This window comes from Bombus terrestris, chromosome 11 (assembly GCF_910591885.1).
Source record: "Bombus terrestris chromosome 11, iyBomTerr1.2, whole genome shotgun sequence".
In the NCBI taxonomy this organism is placed as follows: domain Eukaryota; kingdom Metazoa; phylum Arthropoda; class Insecta; order Hymenoptera; family Apidae; genus Bombus; species Bombus terrestris.
In genome coordinates, this window is record NC_063279.1 from 1024930 (window position 1) to 1051010 (window position 26081).

A 26081-nucleotide genomic window follows, 5' to 3' on the forward strand; every position below is an offset into this window, starting at 1 on the left:
CTGGTCGTTTTCGTCGCTCTTTGTCAACGCTACCGCATTCTTTCCTTGATTTGCCGTGTTTCTGCACGAACGCCAGCATGGCTTCCGGTTCGACGCGGAAATTGTGCCGTGCGAACGTTCGGTGGTACCTAGGGTACATCGAGGATGAAAAAAATTTACAAACGATCGTATTGTCTTCGGCATCTAGCTCTCAAGAATTGGCAAAGACGATTGAAACGTATATCGAACACTTGCCAATCGTTTTTCGTATCGTGTGACATTCGTAGTATAAATTATAATTCCTTTTTAATCAAACCAATACAAGAGAATTTACGTTAGTCCGTAGATGTTGATCTTAACGAGAGTCACGCAATTGCAATAATTGAAACACGATATGGCGAAGATAATAATTATGACGGATAGTTTCAGGTTTTAATTTCGATCTCAGTTTTCTCTGTTTGAGAAACAAATTGAGGAAGAAAGCAAATTAACACCGAATTGTCTTACCAATGGTTCCTTCGTCCTCGTGCGATATTTACGATCATTCTTATCCGGTTTTCCCTCCGGCCAGCCAAATTCTTGGTTAGGATTTCCGTTTAATTCACCGAGAGAACCGTTCTGTCGACCGATTCAATCGGTTGAAAGGAGCCGATTGGTTTCCACGAGTAATCCCTGGTCGCGCAGATCGCTGCAATTCCGCGGACGATTGGTCTGGAATTCAGAGGAGGCTTCTTTTCCCTTGATTTTTCCGCTGTTTCTTCGATTCATCCATCGATTTCGTTTCCCTCTCGCCCCTGTATCCCATTTGATAGCATCTAGAAGGCAACAAATTTCTATGAAACCTTCCTGCCTTCTCTAAAAACCTTCCATTTCCGATCTTTAACCACCGCTGTCGTCGTCTTGCGTTCCATTTATGAAAATTTTTTGATATCGGTGGAAGAAATTTATGGAAATATTAAATATCGTACGACGTCATATATCAAGTAAAATCGAGCAGTTTTCTAGAGAAAGGACTCGTAGGGCGTAAGAGGATAAATCGAGTATAAATAGCGTAGCAACTTTTATTCAAATTTATCCTAATTTTCGAATATTAGTTTGTAATTATAACGACGCTTGAACAAATTTGTTATCTATACATTCTCATTATCGTATACATTCTTTTATAATATCCAATTGCTTGACTGTCTTTTAACGTACCGAAATAAATATTGCAATTTGTAGAGACATCCTGGTATTTTATTAATTTAACGCATGTAGTTTTGCCAATTAAATAAAGTTTAGATGCTATGAAATATTCGAACGTTAGCGCGAGTCACCGTATTTTTAATAATATTTCAATGTTTTACATCAGACAAGATTAATGGAAATATATGTTGTATATTCGTCGATTTTATCAGCAGTGATCGTTAATCAACCGCGTATCAATTAATTAGAGCGTCCAACTACAAACAAGCCTTGCTTTAAGGGAAGATTCCGTTTTTCTAGGCAAAGGGGAGGAGAATCGAGGGGATGGGTTTCGCTTCGATGACACACCCTCTTCAAGCCGCTCCATAAATTGCAGGGTAATCTTTCCCTTCGGTGAAAAGGAAAAGCCCTGTGCTTTTATCCGCGACAGACGGCTTTCTTGCTGCCTGTTCCGGTTCGACGAGCCGATCGAACAGCTTCCAGCTGTTTAATTAAAATCATTTTAATTGCGAGAATGGAGTCTCTGGTGCTTTCCTTTGAAACTACACCTTGGACGGGCCCTCGGTGATAATGAGGCGATTAAAAGAATCCATTTTATAGCGCTCTGATGCTTCAATGGAGTTGCGCTACTACGCGCGTTTTATAATCTGAAAATTTTACGTTTTGGGTGAAAAGAATTGGAATTTCAAATATCTGATATACTTAGACCTCGATCGTTAAGGCTTAAATTAGAAATTGCAATTTTTATTAATTTATTATTCAATGCCAACTCATCCGAAACAGCGATCAAAGTCTACAAAATAAAACATAAACGTTGTAATCGTTCGAATAATTAAATTCTCCTCGAACTCTGAAGTTCTTTTACGTTGTATCCATATTTTGCAAATACGAAACATCGAAATATAAAGGCATCGACGTTTCTTCCGCGATGCAGTAATTTTCGAGTCGATAATTCAACAGATCTTGTTTCTTTCAAACTTCGAAGATATCCAGACGGTTCTAGTGAAATAAAAAGAAAAACGGCGGACAAGTAAATAGCAAAGAAAAAGCATCCTTTGAGTCGATCGAACGGGAACGTTAATCAACGCGCTGGCGTGTTTATCTCGTCGGTCTTTTTTCTTGTCGGCGGAAATCGACGTGACGGAAATTGTGTGTTACGAATGGCGAGTTCCGACTGCAGACCGTTTGAAGCGTCGGATTAATTTTTGGCCGACCAGTGGAGACAAGATCGTGCTTTTTCCCGGCGAACAGTCACCGAAAGGCAGACTTAATTTCGTTTACGTGCTCTAATGAAATGAAATCCTTCTTCGCTTTTTCCGGTTTTTTTTTACGATGTAGAAGAGAGGGTTCATCTTCTCTGTAACCATTTCCAATAGAGAAATAAACAAGTACGCCTCGAAGTTTAATGAGCTTTCGATTCGAAAGAGTCGTTAATATTTAATTAACCGTCCGTTGTCTTTTAACGAAGCGAACAAAAGCATTTTCTATATTTTTCTAATCCGTTCACGCTTTTACAAGCGAATCTCTTTTTGTCTGTAGAAGAAATTCCACGCTTTATGTCGTATGTTGTAAATACTTATTTCTTGCGGAGAGTAAAGTAGGTTAAGGTTATCATAACTTATAACTAGTTCGATTCGTCGTTTTATCCTCTAAGTACTTCACAACCGTACAGAAAATGAAGCGGTAAAGAATCCGCACAATTGTTCGAGTGTACGAAAAACGTACGAAGTTCTAAATTAACCGGGCGAGGTTTGTTCGATTCGACGAGTCCTCGAGAAGCAATCCAATACGAATACACGAGTGTTTCGAGTACGAGTGGAGGTAAAGGAAAGAAAGGAACGATCGATGGAAACGTTGGATTAATTTCAACTCGGCAGTAGGTTGAAAAAAGCAAAAGGAAATTGCAAATCGTTAATAAAATCTTGAAAAAGTGTATTCAAAGGAGAAAAGATTAGATTGAAATATTTATAAAAGAAATTGTCGCGTCGTTTCCTTTGTTATTTATTTTCCTTTGTTATTTATTTCGTTCTATGTAAAATGGTTCATCGATGCATCTACTTTATATTAATTCGTCCGAAGCGTCAGATTACAAATGCATTCAATGGTAGGGAACGATTAATTCGCTGGGTTTACGCGTGCAATTATAACACAGTGTATGCATAATCGTTTAAAATTTGTCATAACTTTCGTTACGGGAGGATGGTTGTTCGTTTAAACGATTGAAACGATGATAAACGATAATATTAATATGGTAATCTGGAGTTAAAAGGTGATGCGTTTGTATTTCTCGTCGACCTATTGAAATTTGCATATTCTATACAAACATATCGCACAACATATCGTAGGTAGATATAACAAATATTTAAAGTTCCATAGAAAATAAAATTCTACGGAAAGTCTGTTTTCGAATCTGAAACATTCGAGTCGCCATTCGCTTGTTTTAATTATTTTCTTTAATTATTAATTTCAAGTGTTCGCAACTCCTCGTCAAAGAGAAGAGAAATAAAACGAACGGAAGATAAATACAGCGAATGAAAGAAGTAGATATAACGGAATAAGATAGGGATAAATAAAATTTAAAAAGTTAAATAAATATGCCAGAAAAGAACAGATGCAATAAGCGAACAAAGATAAATAGAATAAACTATACGAAGCATGAACGAAATAACAAATTTAAATAAACGAACAAATCTAATAGATATAAAGGAACAAAACGGAAGAAAAGAAGTAAGAAAAATATAGAACAATCTTAAAACTGTATCCAGTTTGAAGATTGTTGAGGTTGAGGTTGACTGATTGAAGAACGAGTGGATGAATTTGTAATAGAAAAGTATATTGAAATAATTAAAGGTATAAACTTATGCTGATTCGAATCCTTACTCTCTTGGCGTTACTAGACAATGCAATGATAGGGAACACGTTCATATATTTATAGCAAAAGGACATTACCAAAAAAGTTAACCTTACAGCTTTGGCTAGAGACTACAGGGAACGCAAATAGAAATTTGTTTATTAGTTCCTTTGTTCTTAGACTTTGCAGTCCAAAACATAATGTATATTCAAGGGTATAATAATATACGCCTCTTCTTATTTAGAATATTTCTGCGTAATAGCAGTCTCCAGGTCACGGATATACATAAATAAAGATGTAGAGTTTTTCACGAAGTAGTTACTTCAACGAAGATAAATAAATATATCGAAAGTCACGTTTTGACCTGCCCTGTTGCAAGAATCAATTTGCCTCTCTCGTAACACGCTGAAACTGCGGTCGCGTAGCTCTTCAACGTTTTACCAAGTGAAATATAATCCTTGAAAATCCAGACTTCGGTTTTGAAGCGGGGCCAAGAGGATGGACTGCTGTCCGACGAGAACGCTCGAGGCGTTTCCATCCGACGCGACGTGAAGTGCCGTCGCATCTCTGTCACGGGACGGAGAGGATAATCATGGCCGGCTGTCCGGCTTTTATTGTGATTTACGCGATTGGCGCGATACCGACCGGCTTTATTTTCGGTCGGTCAGCCACCATCGGTTCCCTGGCCGCTGTGCCAATTTGTAATTAATTACGAAACAATCGCGTCACTATTTAAAGATTATAATAACGGGATCACCGCAAACAGTTGGAACGCGCCGCGCATCCCTTATCACTTCTATTTCTGTCGTTGTGATTTTCTATCGCGATACACGATTTCATACGTACGCGGTTATTTAGATCACGCGTCTCAAACGCTATACCATATCCCATCTTCTACGTTCTACGTCGTATCCTGCATCGTGTATCCCAAAACCAATACTCCATTTTCCGTAACTACTAAGGCAAACGTATTCAAAAGTTGCGCGTTACACCTCGCCATCTCCATCCCACGGTATTCGCATATCCTACATCCAATATCCAGAATCTAATACCCATTATTCCATATGCATTATTTCAGGCCCGTTCCACGGTTCGCGATGTTCCATCCCACATTCCATATTTTATACACCTTATCTCATACTCTGTACCCCATAACTAGTATTGCTAACTCGTGTACGTATTTTATCTTACTTCCCACACTAAGGCTCTCCATTCCATATCTCATGCCCAATTCATATTCTCTTTTTCATATTCTATAACCCACATCCAGTATCCCTAGAAAATATCTTTTATCTCTACCTTCGCGTCGCATACTCGTCTTACGTCTGACACGGAATTATTGAACTGGTATGTGGAAAACGGGATGTGGGACTGAAGATAATGGGTGGAAAATCTAAGGAATGGAGTAATGGAATGAAATAGGGAAGATTGGATGTGGGATGTTGGTATCGGATTTTGTATATATGATATCCATGGATATGGAGAATTAAAGAATAGAATTCAGGATACGAGACGTGTAAAATACGTATATAGTTGATATTTGTTATTTTCTATCATTTTTCTAAATAGTTTCTGTAAATTTCAGATCAGGAAATTCTGCACGTCAACTGCTAATTGTTGGAAATTGTTTCTATAAATTGCGAAGCTAGTTCAAACGTAATTACAAGCCAATATCCTAACGTCTATGAATGTTTGCGTAAAAAGTCCCAACGAAAATTTATCATTAGTTTAAGACAAAAGCTCATTCGGCTGTCTCACGTGTAAACGTACGTTGTACCCGTCGTACACGCTCCGTACGTGTCGTAACGAAACTTCCTCCGCGTTCAGATCGTTCTTCGACGATTCAATTCGATTTCCTCGAACATTCCGCTAGCTATGAATCATACTGCGAGATCAACTCGAGCTTCGGCGAATTGTGGAGAATTACGTGGTTGGTCGCTTGGAGAGACGAAGTTGGTTTATTTCTGCACAAGTTTGGATTTACATAGCGAGGTCGTTGATTCAGGTTGCAAGGAATATACAAGGCTGAAGGGACGTGATTTATCGTTGTTGTGAGAAGGTGAACGATCGTTTGATCACGGTAAAGAGGTGTGTCGAACGACAGTGTGTAGACTGGGCGATGAATTAACGAGCGATCGATTAATCAGGATATAAGGATCGAGACAGAGTCTAAGTTGCTTTCTACCACAGCCTGCCGATCAATCAGCATAAAATTTTTGTTAAACGAATGCTTTTACATGCCATTATCGCCAAAGTTTATGCGCCAATCGTCTGTCGCGTGTCGGAATATTAATTTAATTGCATGAATTCGATCGTTTTAAACATCTTTATTTCGACTCATCGTAATTCTTAAATTTACTACGCTTTACAGAATACCAAGGCTAAAAAATATTTCGACGTATCTTACCTAATAAGTCCAAATCTTTCGAGCAAAATAATCGGTTCCCAAAACTGTTAAATCGATGGAACCAATTAATTCGACTATTTAATCGAGGATTTGTTGCGCGATTTATGTACAAGACGTTGTCGTAATTTAAACAGGACTTTCCATAAAGGTAAATTTAATTAGAAGGTGATGCTTGCTTATTTACAGGCCTGCGGAAAGTGTACCCTTACTACTTCACCTTCACCACGTTCACGAAAGGAAGATGGGTGGGTGAGAAGATCCTCGAGGTATTCGCCAGAGAATTTCGAGCACATCCGGCAGAAGAATACGAACGTTGCATTCGTGCAGGCACTTTGACGGTGAACTATCAAAAGGTGGACGTCGATTACAGATTACGACACAACGATCTGCTGGCCAACGTCGTCCATAGGTAAAAAAGCTTTATACCTTCCACTTTGTTGCCCGTTGATTGGAAAATTGATCGTTAAAAATAGTATCAAATTATCGGGAATATTCTCGAGACATAATCATTTTATTATCGCTCATAAGCTTGCAATTTCTGAATGGCGATCAAACACGACGGTATCCTCGGAGAATTTCTCTCTAAACGATAAGATAGTCAATTATAATGCGTTGCTTCTGGCATATGCTAGTCGATGTGACTTCATTCGGACATCGTCGTTGTCGAATGGAACAAGAAACATTCGAGTTAAATTCTATTTAATGGAAGATGATAGATCGGAAGAAACGTAGAGGAAAGATAAGAAAAAGTAGGGATCCCTGTCCGAAGTGACTTACGTTACTCGTCGTTTGAAACCCGGCAATTGTACAGGACGATTCTGTAAACTGGGACGAGATAAAACTCTTTTCCGAGCGGAACAGGAGGGGGAGGGATTGAATAGCTTAACGAGCACTATTTTTCTATGCTTCCAGACTTTCCTCGAATGCAACTCGCACGTTCCTTTTCTTCTTCGTCGTCTTTTTTCTTGCGTGATATTACGTATCCCTTAATGAATCCCTTTTAATGGCATCCCCTCGTTATTCTACAAGCTGTTGAATAGTTCGCGAAAACGATAACGACGTATTCGCAGAAGTTTATAGAAAAATACAAAAATACGTTTATCAAACGTCCGACGACCAGTTTCATTTTCATTAAAGATTCGAAAGTCTGGCACATTTTACTTTCATTGGAGATTCAAAGCTCCGAGATATTTTATTCTCGTCACAAACTTAGGAATCTTTCGCGCAAATCATATCAAAAATAACAAAAAGTTTAAAGATTGATCTTGTCGCAGATTAAAACTCTAAAACAATATTTTATATACAGAGATCGGAAATATTCTGTACCCTATCGTAGTCAAGATCGATCGCCGCGTAAAGAATTCTATCAATGATTCGTATCAACATAATCTGTAACTGAGCACGAAGAAAAAAGCTTCGGTCTTCAGTTCTGAAATCAAAGATAAATTCCTTCCATCTCCATTGACAGACCTCTTCCGCTCCCTCGTTCTTCCAACAATCAGGAGAAAATCAGAATTACGCGGAAATATCTTTACATTTCATTTCCAGTTCCTGCCGTCTCAAAATTCATAGATCTCTCCGCTCCCCCTAATAACCGAAAGTCGAACGATCTTCCCAGCCAATAATCCCGAAAGAAGGTATTATCCTATCTTGACTGAAATCGGTGGCAGACCGTCACCGGATGAAAGAACAAGAACGGAAATCGCTGGCACAAGTGTTCCCAAGTGCGAATAACAAGAAACCGGCGCGTTATCCTCACGTTCACGGTGGAACCGCAGGGTGGAGTGTTCCGCGATATCCTTGGCACGGATATAAAGGAATCTGTGCCTCGCTGTTAAACGCGCCATCGCTCAACCAGGTTCCTATTATCAGCACGGTTATCGTGTGCCACGAGATTGCGATTCTTGCAGCGGTGTTTGAATTTCAAGGACAGCCGTGAAAAAGAGAAACAGTAGTGAGAAGAAAGATTCGGTGGACACGTTTTTACATGTACGGCTATGTAACAAAATATCGAGAACAGTTGGTTCATTTTGGCAAAATAATATAATTGAATTATGAGATTATGCGTAAAATTTGTATATTTCTTCGTTTATAAAATTCTATAATATCGTTTCTAATACTGGATACGAAAAAATATTGAGACTATTGTCTATTTTCTACAAGATGTGACCCAATTATGAAATTACGCGCTGCATATTTACGTAAAATGCGTAAATCTGTTGAAAAATTAATTTGATATTTGAGCAAGGTTACACGAAAATTAAGTCAATCGTACGTGACTGCGCGAAATTCAAGGCTGAGGATTTTTTTATTGTAAAACGAACCGAGAGAAGGATCACGAAATTTCATCAACGTCAATGTTTCAAGAGATATCAGTTAAGATAATCCACGACAAACAGCAAGAGAAATATCGTTCCAAATAAAAGTGAACCGTTCTGCCACTATTCATCGTTTTATTCATGTAGAAGAAGCGAAGCAATTGGACAACTGAGCGATTTAAGCGATATACAGAAGTCGTATAGGAAACCTTGGAAAAATAAAACTACAAATATACATACATAGACATCAAAGAAATACACAGAATCCATGTTATCGTCGATTATGAGAAAAAGATAGACCTTGTAAGATTATAGAAATTATGACGAATTACGAGACAAATTACTTTAGTTTGATTCGAACATCCTTTTGGCTCGAATAACCCTATCTTACTTTATTCGCACAAACATTCGCGGTCTCTCTATGGTCCATTAAAAATAGCGATTCGAGTTTGCGTTGCGATCGAGAAGGAAAAGAAAGTGAGAAATTGGATGGAGATCGCGAGCTGTCTCGTTCCGAAGATAATTGTATTCGATAAGTGTCCCGATTTTGAATAGACGTTCTACACATCGACCTGCTTCCATGTTGGACTCGTTTCTATAGAGGTCTTTAATGATGCTTTTAATGATACATCTCTTCGGTCTTGAATATCAATTTTTAAGCGCGTTGCCGCTAATTACCCGGCTTGCTGACCGACTTACAAACGTATTAAAAAATTTTCCGTGAAAATAACCTTCTCGTTATAACGAGAAAATGTTACGTTTATACAATTCTTACATATTGTTTCGCTGCTTGGTCTTTAAACGATCTTCAAAGTACAAACTAAACAGCGTGCAAGAAATCATTTTGTTGATAGAAATTTGTTCAACTTCGAACATTCGAGGTTCGTGCATTTCTACTTCTTTTAGATGTTATCTTCGAAGTTTCTACGTAAATGTTAATCGATTCTAGCTTCATAAGCATAATATTATCTACTTATTATTCTTGGAACATATCCAATTTTCTTTTCATCCAACACTGCAAGAATATGCTTGAACATGCTCGAATATGCAAATACCATTTCTTGTACATGCAAATTAATTCGATACACCGATCAGATCGATTAGCAGGAATCAAATAGCGATAAATCGAATAATAAGAGAATTATCGCCGCTTCTCTGAAAAGTGACTCTTATGTAAAATCGTTCTTCTCATCCGTTAGGATCCATCCATTTTCTCGGGGTCGATGAATTTTCTTATAACCAACTCATCGAACGAAATAATTCGGAAAATAATTTCGACGTTTGCAGAATTTACGAGCTTACGATATTCGTTCGCCGTTTCTATCCTCCTTGTGCCATATCGTTTTCTTGGTGAACGGAAACGCGGCTAATTAACTCGTCCGTCGAATAAAAAAGTTTCCTCGAGGTCGCCTCGTGTTTCATTCTTCCATCTAGAATATTAACCTTCGTTCTTTTATTAACCATTTGATTTGCATCTAAATCGCGTGACATTGAATTTATTTCATCGACTACGTGGATTCCTTTCCTCGGTCACGCATAATATTCAGGCCAGTGGCGCGAAACCGAGCGCGTTCGCTGCCTCGTGTGCAACGCCTGCCATTTTAATCGCCAGACGAGAAGCCACATGGTACGCCCGCGGCGTAGAAATCGCGACTGCTTCTCGCAATTGCACAAAAGGCCTCCTCGATCAACAGGAAAGCCGTTCCTCGCGGGTGAAGGTCTCGAGAATAGATGATTCGGGTCAGCCTGTTACTCGTCGCGGACAATAAGACGCGGATACTGACGTCACTCTCGATGAAAAGATCGTTTTCGAACGATAAGCACCGTTAATTGCCGTTGCATTCTTGGATTAATTGCCCGATGCCGAGGCCGCCATTCTCCGTTACTTCGTGCAAGATTCTTTGAAAAAAGTCTCGACATCGTCGCCCGGATGTGTCTATGCCATTTAAAATTCATCGTAGGATCATCTGTTTCGTCCGACATCGCTTGATTTTAAAAGTGATTTTCTTTGAATTACGATCGTTTGTATTTACAATGATTTACGTCCAGTTTCATATTTGTTGATAGCGAGAGTCGTTAAGGCGTCAAAATTGAAAGACTCTTCTCTGAGGAATTTCCCAACGATCGAGTAGATACGTACGGACAGAGATATCGATGCGTGCCTCTCGGCTCGCCGAAGCTGAATTTTTGAACAACACTATGCTGCACCGACAGATTCGCGAAACTCGCGACTCAACGTTCTCGAGTTAATGCTCTTTGCTCGATGCTTGCAGAAACTTGATATCGCTCGACGAGTTAATGCTATCTGGTCGCTTAATCTCCGTTCGGCAAGTTGGTCGTTTCAAAATCCTCGTGCAACGAGGCAACTTCTAATTTCGCCCGTCACTTTCGCAAACGAAGAAAAAGTCGTGAAAGACTTTAACAGGTTTTCTTTGTGGATGGATTTGGTCGTGAAAGAACGTCTTACAACATCATAGAATTTTCGTAAAAGGACTACAATGTGAAATCATGCGATTAAAAGCACGCGAGTTTTAATCACCAAAGCATGAATCCGGAAAGATCCGAAAGGAGGCAAGATGCTTTTGAACAAAGAAAATCAATTACCTGCGCGTACTTTTGCGCAAGATGTATCTACATATTTTTTATTCTTGACTGCATTTTTCCCCTCGTTCTAGCCACGCTGCCCGTAACTTGGGATTTATCACTGCAATAAATATTCGCAATTGTATCGTGAATTTCAAGTAGAAGCCAGTTCGTACAAGGAATAGTCAAACATCAGGTTGAGGATCAAAGTTTCGTGGATCGCGTAACAAGAGGGTGACGTTAATTCCGTCCATTTACGGACGAATTTCGTTTGCTCCCCGGAGGGAAAAGGAACAGAGCGAGCTACAGGTGCAAGATCAGGCGGAACGTCAACTGCGCTTTAATCACGTTTCGAGTGTTCCTCGAGCAGTTTATTAGAGCTCGGCTTTTCGACGCTTATTATTCCGTACGATGTTTAACGAGCGAGCGTTTCAGCTCTGTCTTCTGCTCGCGTTCCGACTGTATCAGCGACAAAGTACTTTTTAATGGCGGATGACTACATTGGAATACATATTTTTCATCTAAATGCGTATAACTATGACGCTGCTGGATGAATAATCCCAAGGTTATCGTATTTTACTATTTCTACATTCTCTCTGTTCAGCATTTCATAAAACTTTTGATTTCGTATTATTATTTGAGATAGTGAGATATTTGGCTGATAAATTAATAATAACGTAAATAAAAATATCTTTTTATTTGGATGATTGAAATAATGGCTGAACGATGAATAAATAACGTACAAACATGGCCAATATATTTGATTCAACCATTAAAACGAAGGAAAATAACAATATCTGAAAAAGTGTCGTGAAAGGTATCGTAAAAAAGTACTCAAGGATATCTGGGTTAATATCGACTAACTTTTATACGAAACTCGTTTATCCTTGAATATGCTTGTCGTTTTTCGAAAAAAAAAGTATTATGGTTAGCTCGATAAAATAAATGTACTTAACATGTAGAAACGTATGGTAGATACATTTTTTAAATTGTCTGAAAATTTTCTTCGAATTTCTCTTAAAGAAGGAGAAGTTCATAAAACGGTATAAACATAATTCGATGCGTGGCGTTTATATGTTTTCCGACATCTAGTCGATACCGGGATAACAGTGACTCGAATTTACTATCCCGCGACTCGTAAATTGGATTGACCCCATAAACGTGCCCCTACTCTCTACATTTGCATGCTTTTATCAGAATCTATTGCTCGAACGGAATCAGTTTCGTTCAACTAGATGCGTCCTCTACCATTTAACCAACAATTCCATCGGCAATCCATACTTCTTTCAACAGACACGTACTTGCACCGATCGCATTCTTTTACGCAATTTTTCCCTCTTCTTCCCTCAATTTTTCAACATTCGAATATCTCTACCGTCGAGCTTTTTACTTTTTGTATTTTTTAACATCTTCTAAATTTCGAATTCTCTAGATTTTCGAATTCTTGAAACGTGAAACAATCATTGGCGTTTTCCTGTCGTCTAAACGCAAAAAGCGTACGTCAACAGGGGAATATCAACCCCTCGACAATGTCCTCTCGTGTTGTCGCAGACTCGATTAAAAACAGCGAGGATCCCGAGATGCTGCTGTCTGCCTGTATTCCCAGAGAATTTGCATTTCATGAGGACACCGAATTAGTTTCCGCATGCATTAGTCGGCTATTGGATGGACACACGATATTGTAAGACGAGACACGAGCCAGAAGCCCTGGAGGATCAGCTCGAAAATTGCGGAAAGATTAATTGTTCGTTGACCGAATTTATTTATGCTCGTCCCGATGATAAATTGTTCCTGTCACCTGTCCCGCTAGAGATTCTTTTCAAACACATCTCGATTTGTTGTTGAGAAAAATTTAACAGAGTCTTTATGGAAACGGAGGCTATATTTAATTCAATTCGATTCAATTCAATTTGATTTAATTTAATTTAATTTAATTTATTGATCTAACGGGTGACAATAAAAGATTAGAGCACAATTTGCACGCGATATTAATGATTACTCCATGTGTAGTCAGATTGAAGATGAGGAGAGTATATGTTATGCCGTGTGCTTTAACACGCTGTAGCAAGTGAACATTGAAAATTCTATATAAAACTTTCGCGTAAAAGTTGACAAACGTTGACGGCAAAAATTGATAGAAACATCGAGATAGAACGATTAAAAATTCGCATAAGCTGCTCGTTGTCGTTTCGGTTCACAGTCAATAGGATTCAGACGGCCGACACATTCGTCGATAATAAAATTAAATGTCGAGCCTTTAATCTTGCAGAGCGCGATTCGACGAAATCGGTAAGCGCCAGAAATATCGATGGATTCCGACGTAATATTTGCGGATCCATCGAAGTTGGAATTCCCAGTTTATAACGGGGCGACGCTTTTCCAATACGGATCGTGCGATTTCGTTCGAATGGCTTTCATAATTTACATGCGTACGCACGCGTACGTATATACATGTACGATCGAAAAGACGGCGGTTCTACACGAAGAAACGAGTCAAAAGCATAAACCAGGATATTTCGATAACAGGCTTCGCTTTCCAAAAAATCGGTTTTAACTTCTTTCCATTTGTACGTGCGTGTACGCCTAATTTATATTTCATTGAAGCATAATTCCAAGGTAGAATGGCCAATTATTTCTGCCAGTCGTATTCAAATATTTTCCAATCTCTTATTCGTTCTGTCGAATAACGGACAACTTGAAATAAAATATACGATAAATTTAATCGTTCTAGAAACTGACGTTCTTAAAATTATTTTCCTATTAAATGTTAGGTCATCCCATAAGTTCGTTCCGTTTTTCGAGCGGTTATATATGTTAAGATCGTTTACATATCTTTCAGTTTCATGAAAAAATGTAATCCCCCACTCGTTGTACAACTTCTTCCCATTTTTCAAGTGCATCGGTTCCTTATCGCCGTATGTTTATAAATCGACACGTGAAATGTATACACAAAAGTCGGCACGAACTTATGGGATGACCTAATAATAATAATAGTGCCAAAGAAATTTCTTTGAATCGTCTTAAAAGCGTTTTAATGAATTACATTTTTACGAATATTTTTCATTACCGTTTCTGTGTTTCATTTCATCAGATACTCGAACGACCGTTTGTTTTAATTACCGCATGTTTTAATCGAACGCCTCCTGCATGTGCATACTGTGTATCATTTGAAAACGGACGTACGAAGGGACAAGTAGTTCGGGTAGAAAATAAAAAACACGCGGTAAAAGTAAAATTATGTCGGGACCAGTGATTGAACGTTTCTGTTTCAAAATCCTTTTTGAAGCATGCATTTTATGGGACGACGCGACAGCTGATTCGCAGCGGTTGGTCGAATAGAGAAAAGTTTTCATGGTCTCGTGGCTATCGATCCATGTCAACTTCAAATTCATTTTTTTTACCTATGTATGCGTATACAAGCTTCTGTGGTGGCCCAATATTTAACATCCATTATTATCTCGCCAGACGGTTCTTAAATTTCTCGTACCATATTTTTCCCTCCCCTCGTCGAATTTATCCGTCTTTCCGTTTCTCTGCTCGATCGTCAAACATTACGATCCAATCAATTCGCAACTTGAAATGTCCTGAATAATTGCCTCGCCTTCACTCTATCGTTAAATGCGCAATTGCAAAATTCGAGAACCCGCAAAACCTACGAAACCTCTCAACCCGTGATCAATACTCTACCTAAAATTATCTCCCCTTGAATTCGCCGCAATTATTCGATTATTCCAGTTTACGAGTTACCGTTTCGAAACTCCTGCCGAAACTTGTTTCAAAACTTGTTCCTCCTCGGAGCTGAATTCCTTTAGTCTTCAGATTACAACAAAATCTTGGATGCAAAAGGAGGCAAGAGAGAGAGAGAGAGGTGACGTAACAGCTTGCTTAACGAAGCTGGTTGGCGTTGGTTAATCCTCAAAGATAGAGGGTTAACGGCATGCACTGACGTCGTTGGTCCGCTGGTAAGTCGAATTGAGTGGCAAGGGATGGGTCGAGCGTGTTGCGGGTCGAGGACGAAGCTGAAGCTCGGTGACAGGTTGATTTATTAGCTCGGACCGGGTGCACGATGATATCTGCAAGGATCGCGAGTCGCTTGTTTTTCGAGCTACACGGTATCTGTTACTCGCGAAGAAGCAAGAGCTTGATAGGTAGGCCTGGTGCGAGATCGTAGATATCGACCCTTCTGAGTTTCGACCTTTTGCACACGCAGCCGTTCACGCATCGCTCGTCTAGGGGATCGATCTTCGTTCTAGTAACTTGCTGCTCTCGTCCTGAATCGAGTTAAGCCTGGAGTGTATTTAACGCTGGAATTGAAATTTTCCGAATAACGGAAGCGCCAAGGGTTTACAGGCTACCGTGTAATTTTCCTGCTTCGATACTTCCGATAGGAAATTTAAGCAGCAGCAAAATTAGAAAAATGTCGAAGGTTTTGTATACTGGAATTTTTTCCAGTTTTATGCTTGAGCGTTAAACAATTACGTCGAGTCTACTACGTTCTTCGAACCATTGTCGATCGAATCGTATTTTTCTATCGGTGAAAAGCTTCTTAAATTTGGAGAAAATATAAAAGAATTATTGCTCGTCGATTATATTACAATCGCTAGTATGTTTTGTATATTAACTCGGGCACCACGTTACATATCACGGGCGTGTCTCGTATTTTCTCATTCACGCGCTGTCATAAAGCAATGAAGTAGTTGATCGCGTCATTGTCGCACAAAGATCGCTCGTCAATACCTTCGCGACTCTTCGACCAACAGGAGAAAATCAACGAGCACGAACAGATACGCCGTTCACAAAGGGACTCGACACAGGAAGACGAAGAGTTTCTTCTTTTCTTTTCCGTCCTTTCGCTCCTTTTCTTTCTCCTTTCTTCTCTTCCTAGCTTCTTTCCTTTTCTTTTTTTTTTTTTCAAACGTTAAAAAATATCCCAAAGCTCGTTTCGTGCTTGTTCCGTAACGGTTTCCCCGCGCCCGTTCCGGTCAAGTCGCTTTTGTGCCATGTTCCTTCGATTTGCAGAGTATTCCGTGGGAACTCCGGCCTCATTGTCCCGTCTACGTTCCTCTGTTCGTTGTACGCCGCGAAAATGGAGGAACGAGCGCGCGCGGACTCAATGTATCGTGCCTCCATCGGCACTACAAAAGGAAATGACCGAGAAAGGACGGATTGGGAAGAATGAAATCGCGGATTTCGCTTCGAATCGGCCCCCTTTCCTCCCCACTTGTTTCAAAATTGCGCGTTTTGTTCGCCGAGGGTCGTTTGTCCCGTGACGATTTTTTAAAACGGTCATTGTTTGTCCGACAAACGTCGAAAGAATGGCTTCGGATTGGCCGATACTTGTAAATATATTGCTGCTCGGATTGATAATAATTAGTGGCTTTCTTTCCTATCGTATATAGTATTATTGCCTCAAATTATACAATTATCTATCATTTGTGTAAGTCGAAGGCGAAATTCGATGAAAAGCTTGGTACTTTCGCAACGTTACTCCAGTGTATTTACAATTTTCACCCATCTTCGATCACATTCCTCCTTATTTATACCAACTAATATTAACTATTATCGATATCGTCTGATAACGTACGATATTCTAATTATTACGTATAATTACTGGAATTAACACGCGGTACGAACACGTCCGTAAAAAAGGAAAACGAAAGACCTACGGAGGAGAAAATAAAAATATGGTAATCCGAAAAGGTTACAGAGAATGAAACTTTGTAAAAATAAAATTCTAAAAAGAGTAGACATATCCCTCGCGTGGAAAAGTACTGGACGGAGAAAGAACCGGAAGAGGGCTGTAAAAACACGCCTAAAAGCCGTGCCTTAAATGAGATAACGAATGAAAGTTGACGATGCAGGTATATCCGCGAAACGGCCAAAGCCAGTGAAAACCGGTAATTCGACGAAATTCACTGGGATATTTTACCGTGGTGGTTAGCAGTGGAACATTTTCTAGCGAGAGATGGAATTTCCAGACAGTGGACGGAATTACGAGGGAAGGGCGTAAATTCAAGGGTTGAATTGGCGCACGAGGTAACAACTCCGGAGCCACCAGCCGTGCTCCTCTTCCGCAAGTTCCAGAGCTGGCTGCCAAATTCAGCAACAAGTTCGCTTCCGTAACGGGGCGGTGTACAGGAGATGTCGTGGCTACGACCAAGTCCTTCTCCTCTTCCTTCTCCTCCAGCTTCTGACAGAGGAGAAGCGCCGATGGACGGTTGTATTTCTTGGCAACCACCTCCGCCAAACATTGTCACCGACCCTACGTCAATTTCAAGCAACAAGTACAGTTTCCGTTTAACTTTCCGTGCACACAACCTTCCCCCGGCTCTCGCCGCCATTCTAACCGGTCGCCTTGGCACTCGACCTCGCGTTTCGCGATAACACTTTTGTAGACCACTTATTCAGCGAGCTGGGATATACTCTTATCGCGAAGCCGCGATTCTTATTCCGCTGTGTGGATTAAACGCCGCTTAACAAGTCGGCGAATCTTTATGCAGCTATACGAGTAAAAATAACGTGTTCCAAATGGGGTACCGATAAGGCGGCTACGTCGGACGAAAGAAAGGTAAACCAGAGGAAATGTACGATCGTAATTTTGTCGGATGGAATTGCATTTGATAAAATCAAAGAATAACCGTACAGCGATGTTCGTGAAGGTATAAACATTTAGCGTATGAAGTTTTATCGATATACGCTGCATCTCGTGGTCGTAAAACCGCCCTAAAATGTTTCATTCTTAAACAGGTTCGAGATATGGCGGAACACGCATCAATGAAAAAATTAATTAGCTTCGTGGGAATAAATTAGCAACACGGCAGAAAGTCGCCGTAATATAAAAGTAATAATTTTTGAACTTTCTTTCACACAACGTCTAAAAGTCACGTCTAGAAGAGTATCGACAGCTAAAGACGATCTTGACGCGGAGTTCTCTGTATCTGTCAAGAACAACTGCAACCATTGAAACTGCTAATAATCTGATTCTCGATTTCCCATTTTGCCCGATCAAAGCAATTGACTACCAAGCAGATGTAGCGCGCAGCTTTGTCCTTTCACGGATCATCCCTGGCGTGCGTTTAATTGCTCCAACCAAAGATTCTTTATCTTCCCGCATTACGGAAGGACCCATCGTTCGTCCAATTATTCGTTACGCCGCAGCTTCTGCAGCTTTTCGGAGCGTCCAAAGGAAGGTTGGTCTTGTTAGACGCTACTCGAATTTTCCACGAACGTAATGAAACGTCGATAGGAAGGGAATGAATAATCGGAAAAGCGCGTCCTCCACGCTCTTATTTTACTATTCTGCGTATCCCCTTCTCTCCTTTCTCTTTCCATTCCTTTTTTTATTCCTTAAATAATCCGTCCGCTGGAATAAGTAATCGCAGCCAGCTGGTCTCTTACGCTTCGAGTGCTTTCGAATTGGCGTTCGATCGACGGAATTAATGAAAACGTTCGTAGACACGAAAGGTATCTGTGTTTTTTATTCGTGAAACACGAGAGCCGAAGCTTTGTTCTGGAATGAAACACTCGTGGAAGCGAAACAGCATAAATTGAGAACGAAAGGGGATGGGTTGTCTTCCGTTTAGCTGGTTAAATGCGTTTCTAATTCATTGCTAAAGGCTACTCTCGTGCGAAATTGCACGACGTGTCCGACGGAAGCGGATCGTTCGACCACGGAACCGCTTCTGGCTAATTGAATTATCCTACCCAATTTTCCGTGTCGCCAGGGACATGCATGAGGGCGGTTGTCGTAGGATCAGTCGCCCTGCGAACGAGGGCGGAATTAACGCTTCTGATCGCATCCTCCCTAAGTTTTCGCGTATAGCGCTTGACGTAGGTAAAAGTACCGAAAACCTTGCCCTCCTCTTCGTATTCTTGGATTTTTTATATTTTCTGTAGCGTGGATCGCGTGTATCTTGCTTCGCGCTTTTTAATCGTGTTTGATATAAAATATTTTAGTAAAATTATATGTTAATGACTAAACATTCGCGTCTGGACCAGACTCTCGTTTCTGTTGCGAGGGAAACTTTATACGTTCCATCGATCGTAAGAGCATTTCTTGCATCACGAGACGATCATTAACCCTTTGCACTGCGAATTTTATTTCAATTTCGTTATCGACAGCTGCCAACGCTTTTAGGTGTTTTATTTGAAATTTACTTTGACTAAAGGATAAGACGATTTAAATAAATGAAGGAAGAAAGAAATTCGCTTAAACAACGGTTTTATTCATGCTATTGTTGTATTTTGTAATTTTTGAGCGTATGATACATCTTGAAACAATTTCCAAGACGCAATTCTAGTTTTCTTTCGCACGTTTCATAAAAAAACGTAGGACTCGACAAAGGAACTCCTGAGATAAAAACTGATACCGAGTCACGCTCGACATAGAAGTGCAAAGGGTTAATGTTCAAAGACTTCCGCTTATTTCCTTAATTATCTGTAGCATTTGTTCGAGACAAGGAAAGTCGCTACTATCTTATCTCGTGCAGAAAATTTCGCCGTTTAATTCAATTTTTGCTGAAAATTTTACCTCGTTATCGTGATAATAAAATAAAATCTTTTTGTCGTTTGTCGTTAATGGTCCATAAGGCGACTGTTAAGTGGAGAGAGGATTGGCGACCGAATTAAAAGGCCGTGTTAGATAGATCGATAGAAATATAAAATTTCCATGGAGAAGCGTCGCGTTAGACGGTCTAGACGCGTCGCCGTGTCGCATCGGCTGACATTTGAAAAGTGCAACACTCACCGTGTTACAACTACGACGCCTTCCAAATTTAACGCGGGTCGCATACCGACGTGACATGCATCTCCAATGAAATATGCACGGCTGTTTCACACGGGTTTAGTCGGTACATCGGTGAAACGGTCTCTCACGAATCGTCGATAAATCGCACGAGTATTAAATCGACGTTCTTCGATTCTTCATTCTTGTTCACCAGATAAGGTATCGTAAAAATATTACTCAGCGCTATCCGGAACTCGTAATACGGTACTCGTTTATCCTTCAAAATTATTTTTACAGACAAATTATGATCGATTTGATACAAATCGTCGTATCCTCGTATATTTATGTGATTTCTTACAAATTGATATCTTATCGTTAATGGTCATCGATGGATTAAAAGTCGTCCTCTTGAGTAAAATTTTTACGAGATAAAACACTAATTACTCGTCAAAATCCAATGTGAATCATAACAACGTGAAAATATGAATTACAAACCGAGCGTCGTTTCCCAATTCCCAATTCCCAAATATCGCGTAAAATCGCGGAAACATTTCTTACGTATAAGTATTTAAATTCATGACGGCAATAAAGTAACAGTCGGTTTGAACGAGTCGCTTACAAGTACAAGCTGGCGGTATTCTGTAAATCTTTCCGTGGTGTCAGGAGCTATCGTCGGCCAATTATTCGCGATCTCGAAAAGCAGTCGCGCCTAATTATTAGATCACGGCTAGACCGACGTCGAACCTCGTCCCTGAGCTCGAAAAGCATTTTCGTAATTCCGCGTTGTCCGGCCCGACTCCCGAAATAAATCCAGATACTGGTTGTTCGCGGCGGAAACGGACCGGTCGTCCACGGTGAATACAAAATGGAATCCCTCCGAGAATTATACTCTCCGACACTGGATTTTCTCCGACGTTAGTTTCCTTTGAATCCCGAATTAATCGCCGTTAAGTTTCCATTCGAAAATCGTCGAAAGAAATTTCTTACTAATTACGAAAAAACTTACTTCGTTTCGGAATATTTCGTTTCAATTTCTACGCTACGTCTTTCCACAGCATCGAAAACTATCGCCGGAAGAATAAAAATTTCAAACAACCGTTATCTCACAACATCTCCATATTCTCTTCGAGTTCCCAGCTTTTGCATTATTCCGTTTATTCGTTGCACTTTCGTTCGATTTATTATTCCTTTCCTTTCACGCTACTTCGGTTAAATTTTTAACAATTCACCGACCTCAATCTCATTGCTTGACGGCAGCCTCGCAAACGGGCCACCGAGTTCGATTAGTTCCATCATAACTTGAGCAATTGCGGATCGCACAGCTAAAGGACCTTCGTCCCCGGTTCGACCCCGATAACCGCGGGGCAAACTTGCCGAGATAAGGGATACTCGTGGTCGATTCCTGTGCGGTTATCTGGCGAGGTGGTGAATCGAAAGGTCGGGACGTCGTTTGTCACCCAGAAATCGTGTCCTCCTTCCCTCTAAACTTTGAATCGCTTCCCCAAGCTGGAAGAAACGTGTTAATTTCAACAAAGATCAATCTGTCACCGTTGGAACCATCAACTAACTCTATCCTTCGCGATATTCTGAAAATCTCCGTTTACATCCTCCGGTTCGTCGAATTACATTCGCTTAAAGCTCCCAATATTTTTCATTTTTCTAAATAAAAGCAAGAGTGCGCGAGAAAATTCTAATAGGCGGAAGTTTATTAACTCTTTCAAGGGTGAACTTTTTTCAGACGACGTACAATTTCATTTGTAGCGATTAGCGGCAGTGGAAATACAAATTTTCCAATATTGTCGCAAAAAAGATATAACGCAGCCAAATTTAAGATTAATTCGACCAAAAACAACTACATCTGTCGGTTAGTTTGTTAACGTTTAATTTACTAGTACGTTAAAGTACAATATAGCGTGTACTCGATATTAAACGCGATCGACTGTACTCCAGCGTAAATGTTTTAGTTTCCGTGGTTAGTTCGAAATATCCACGTAATACCGATGCATGAAATTTTCCCGGTTCTATCAGCCACGTTTCACAGAGAAAGCAGACGGAGCGAGGAAACCTCTGCCAATCAAGCTTGATTAGAAACGTTTTGCTACAATATCTAGAAGCATATTCGCGCGTTTCTCCTTTTTCTTCAAACAACCGCGTATGTTCTCGTATTTGTTTTGCTATTTAAACATTGATTAATTTCATCCAAATATATATCTATCCTAAATTTCCTCGCAATAACGTTGCCGTACAATTGAATTTCGCGTTATTAACGCTAGAACTACCACACCAGTCGAATTGACTGGTTTTACAATTTTATTTTAAAATACCCACTTCGTGTTATATTTTTTTCCGCAATGACGTAATGACTTTCGTAACGATAACTGAAAGAAAAAAGAATAAATTTTATTTTGTTTTTTATGTATTCGAACTGAAAATAATTTTGTATCAAGGCTACTTATACCAATACCAGTCAGAATGACAGGTACTTGTCAAAGTGTAAAAGGGTGCTGCGATCTGTTTATCGAACCCCGATTAACCAGTCTCCTCGTTTTCTACAACTTGCCACGCGTTTTTTAAATTTCTATCGCGTATCATTCGATACGACGATATCAGTTTTCAGGAAAATTCCGGATCGATCGCTAGATCTCTAGATGTTGATACTAGAAATACCGCACCAGTGAAAATGGCTGGCTCTACAATTTTATAAATGTGTCGACCCTCGTTTAGGGATCATGGTCCCAGATGGATTAATATCAAAAATGTACTATATAACATGGAATTGTTTCTATAAGAAAGTAATAAATCAATAAATATAAAAGTATTCTATTATTACGTATTTTTTAAGGACCAGTCATTTTCACTGGTCTTGGTAGAAATAGCTTCGTGTTAACTATCGGTAGTTCTAGCGTTAAAACGCAGCGTGCTGTGATAAAATTTACGAAGGGGATAATTATACAACTGAGAGTAATTGAAAGTTTATTTCGGTATTGCGGTATTACGTAACCGTTGGCGCGTTAATCTTCGAGAAGAAGGAAAGACATTAACGGAGTAGTTACAGTGTGTACTTTGCGTGTTACATCCTTCACGCATTTCGCGAAATAAAGAATAGCATGCTAGATGTACCATAACGGAAGAGAATGGAAGATAAATATTTCTCCTTATTCCGAGAGGAAATATTTTTAAGACACGTCAGCCCATTTTCTCGCGAGAACTCGCTCCCTTCGTTTTGTGTTGTAATTTTACGGCGAGAAATCCTGAAATTATTTACAACAAAACGCCGTCGATTTAATCCGGCGTTATGTAACAACTCTGCGGAACGGATTGATGCGCGAAGATTCCATTCGGTACGGACATTATCCTACAACGTTTGTTTAACAGCCGTCAATTTCCGTCACGCGTATCCCCCAGAACGCTAAATTAAGCAACGAAGGATAATAAATATGTCGATCTCTGCCTTCCGAGATCGATTCGCTGCCAAAAGTCGATCGGGCCAAATACGCGAAACAGAGTCCCAACGACTTCTTCCTCGACCAGGCGTGAAGAGTTCGCGCGATTTATTGAAAGAAGAAACAATAGTTTCGAAATAGACCACGTTTGTTTGTGGAAGAAGTGGAGTTCGCGAGAACTCGTGAAAGTGTTTAAAGTAATTTCTGCCATTCGAAAGATATTTATTCGAGGTGAATTTACGTCGGATAATTATTAATTAAAAATAACCAAGTATATACAGTCAGCCATGAAAACCTTCGCATCCGCTGTAGCTAATCTATTTTTTTTTTTTTTTTTCATACACCAAATTGTATCTTAAATCTGCTGTATCTTGGATACAGAAGAACAAAACGAAAGAGACTATGCTTTCATGAAACTATTAAAAAACTATGAAAATATGTCGGCTAAATTAAGTTTCGAAATACATCTATCGGACGAAGCATGCGGAAGCTCCGATCGAAACGAGCAGTTCCCAAGGGTCTTTTTATTCGACGACATTCTAGACAAAAAGGGAAGCGGCGAATCGATCTCGCTGGCAAGATGCTGTTCAACTTTTAATTGTAATGCTGATACCTCATCGCCGAACGATCCGAAACTTTGGAAGAAATTCCTTTTCACCGTCGATGCTCGAGCTTCTTCGTTGTTTAATCATAATGGTGTCTTATTTCGACCGAGGTAATTATCGGATTACAAGTAAGAAACTTGCCCTGGAATCCATTTTATCGGACAACGATACATCATTGGAAAAGAAATCGAATTACCTTCTGAAAAGTCATCGTAATCTGATAATCTCTCCGATCAGTCAGCTGACTCGTCCTACTACTATCATATTTCTAACGTAAAAATAAATTGTTTCTAACTCAAGGAATAAGCTTCGAACGACGATTTCGTAATTAAATACTAAAATCACACCTTATAAATGCGTGACCTTTTTTCTCTAACACTTCGTATAAAAACGACCGTATAAAATTCAATTCAATGAACGTCGTTCCTCCAAAAATCCAGTCGCCACGCGCCGTTTCGAAAACAGAGTAGAATCATCTTGCACTCGAGTCGACCGAAAGACAACCCTTAGAAATTACCCAGACGCGAATTGAATTATTCAAAGGGACGTCTCGGAAAGAAGAGGGAAGCGTTCCCCCCGACGATACCTTCGTTCGCCGACAAACAGAAGGAAACGCTCGGTGCACACGGTGATAAAGTGGAAAAGGAAAGGAAGAAAACGGAAGAAGAGCCGAGACGCGAAAACGAAGGAGAAACAGAGAAGGGAGAGGAGAGAAAACGGGAAAGTACGGTGAAAAAGAGAAGCGACGAAATGGAGGATGAAGCGCAGAGAGCATTGGAAAAAAGTACGTGGCAGAAAGGCAGAAGAAGAAGGCTTCGCGGTGTTTTTCTTATTGTCTTCGAAAGCGAAAGAGTACCGACGCCACGCGACGACTAGCGCAGTTTCAAGGAATGCATTAGGTAGATGGAACGTGTAATTGAACTCGCCGAGAACGTACACGAGCTTATACGGGGAAAGACCGGCCACCTGTCGTCGTTGCGCCTCCTCGTTCTTCCGAACCGTCCCTGCTATCCTCTTTGTCCCGTTTTCACGATCGTTTTTCTCTCCGCATCGCCATTAATCTGTTTAATTTACGCTCTGCGGGAGCGTAAAGGGTCTGATCGACTTGCCCGAGGACAATGAGGAACTCGAAGATAGGGATACAGATACTATAAGTTCTTCGCAGAGTTTTGAAATTTGAAACGTTAAAAACAGGGTCGGAGTAAATTTTGGATCAATCAGACGATCCTTAAGAGGATTATTCCGTATCGAAAATCTTCTTTGAATAAAGAAGGAAAGGAGTAGAGGATTTGGCAGATGGGAGGGTTTTAGAATATTATCGATATTGGTTATGGATCCTTAATTTACAGTTGTACGATATTTTGGTTGGATGGCAAGTGACGTTTTGGATTAACGATAAGTTACTTAATTTTAGAATATTTTATTCTGATTTGTACATTTTATAACAGAATTTGCCGAAATTTATCATGCAAGATATAAAATCCAAATAGAAAACGAATCCTTGAAAGATCGCTCAAGATCAACTGGTATTTTTAACGAAAAGAAAAAAAAATTATTGCGGTGTTTTATGACGTTAGCAAGCGAGGATTAATTAAGAAATTAGGAACGGAACAGTTACAAGGTGATTGAAAATTGAAAATTCACTTGTCGGCCGTGTCTCTCTAAACGTTCAAAGTATAAAAGAAATTGGAGGGAAGAGAATGTTGGATACCATGGAAGGTAAAGTATTTAACAAAAGACATTTTCTGTCGTGTCTTTTTGAGTGATATAAATCGAACATCTGAAACTATGACACTTGACGAGCGAAACATTTTCCATCGTGTTTTTTCTCCTTTTGAATAATATTAAAATATAGGATTTTTTTTGGAGAGATACAAGTCATTCAGAAATCCTGGAATCCGCATGAGCACGTGTTACGAGTTAACAGTTCCAAAGAGAATCATGCACGTTCAACGCTTTATGGACTGGAAAGAACAGACATGTTC

General features: G+C 39.8%; 1 protein-coding gene across 4 annotated transcripts in view; it reads left to right on the top strand.

Moving 5' to 3' along the window:
- LOC100642496 (RNA pseudouridylate synthase domain-containing protein 2) overlaps positions 1-26081 on the top strand; it is a 171051-nt gene that overhangs the window by 132825 nt on the left and 12145 nt on the right. For all 4 annotated transcript variants that reach the window (XM_048410630.1, XM_048410632.1, XM_048410631.1 and 1 more), the window contains one exon: positions 6609-6831. In XM_048410630.1, coding sequence (XP_048266587.1) covers positions 6609-6831 — 223 coding nt within the window. The remainder of the gene's footprint in view (positions 1-6608; positions 6832-26081) is intronic.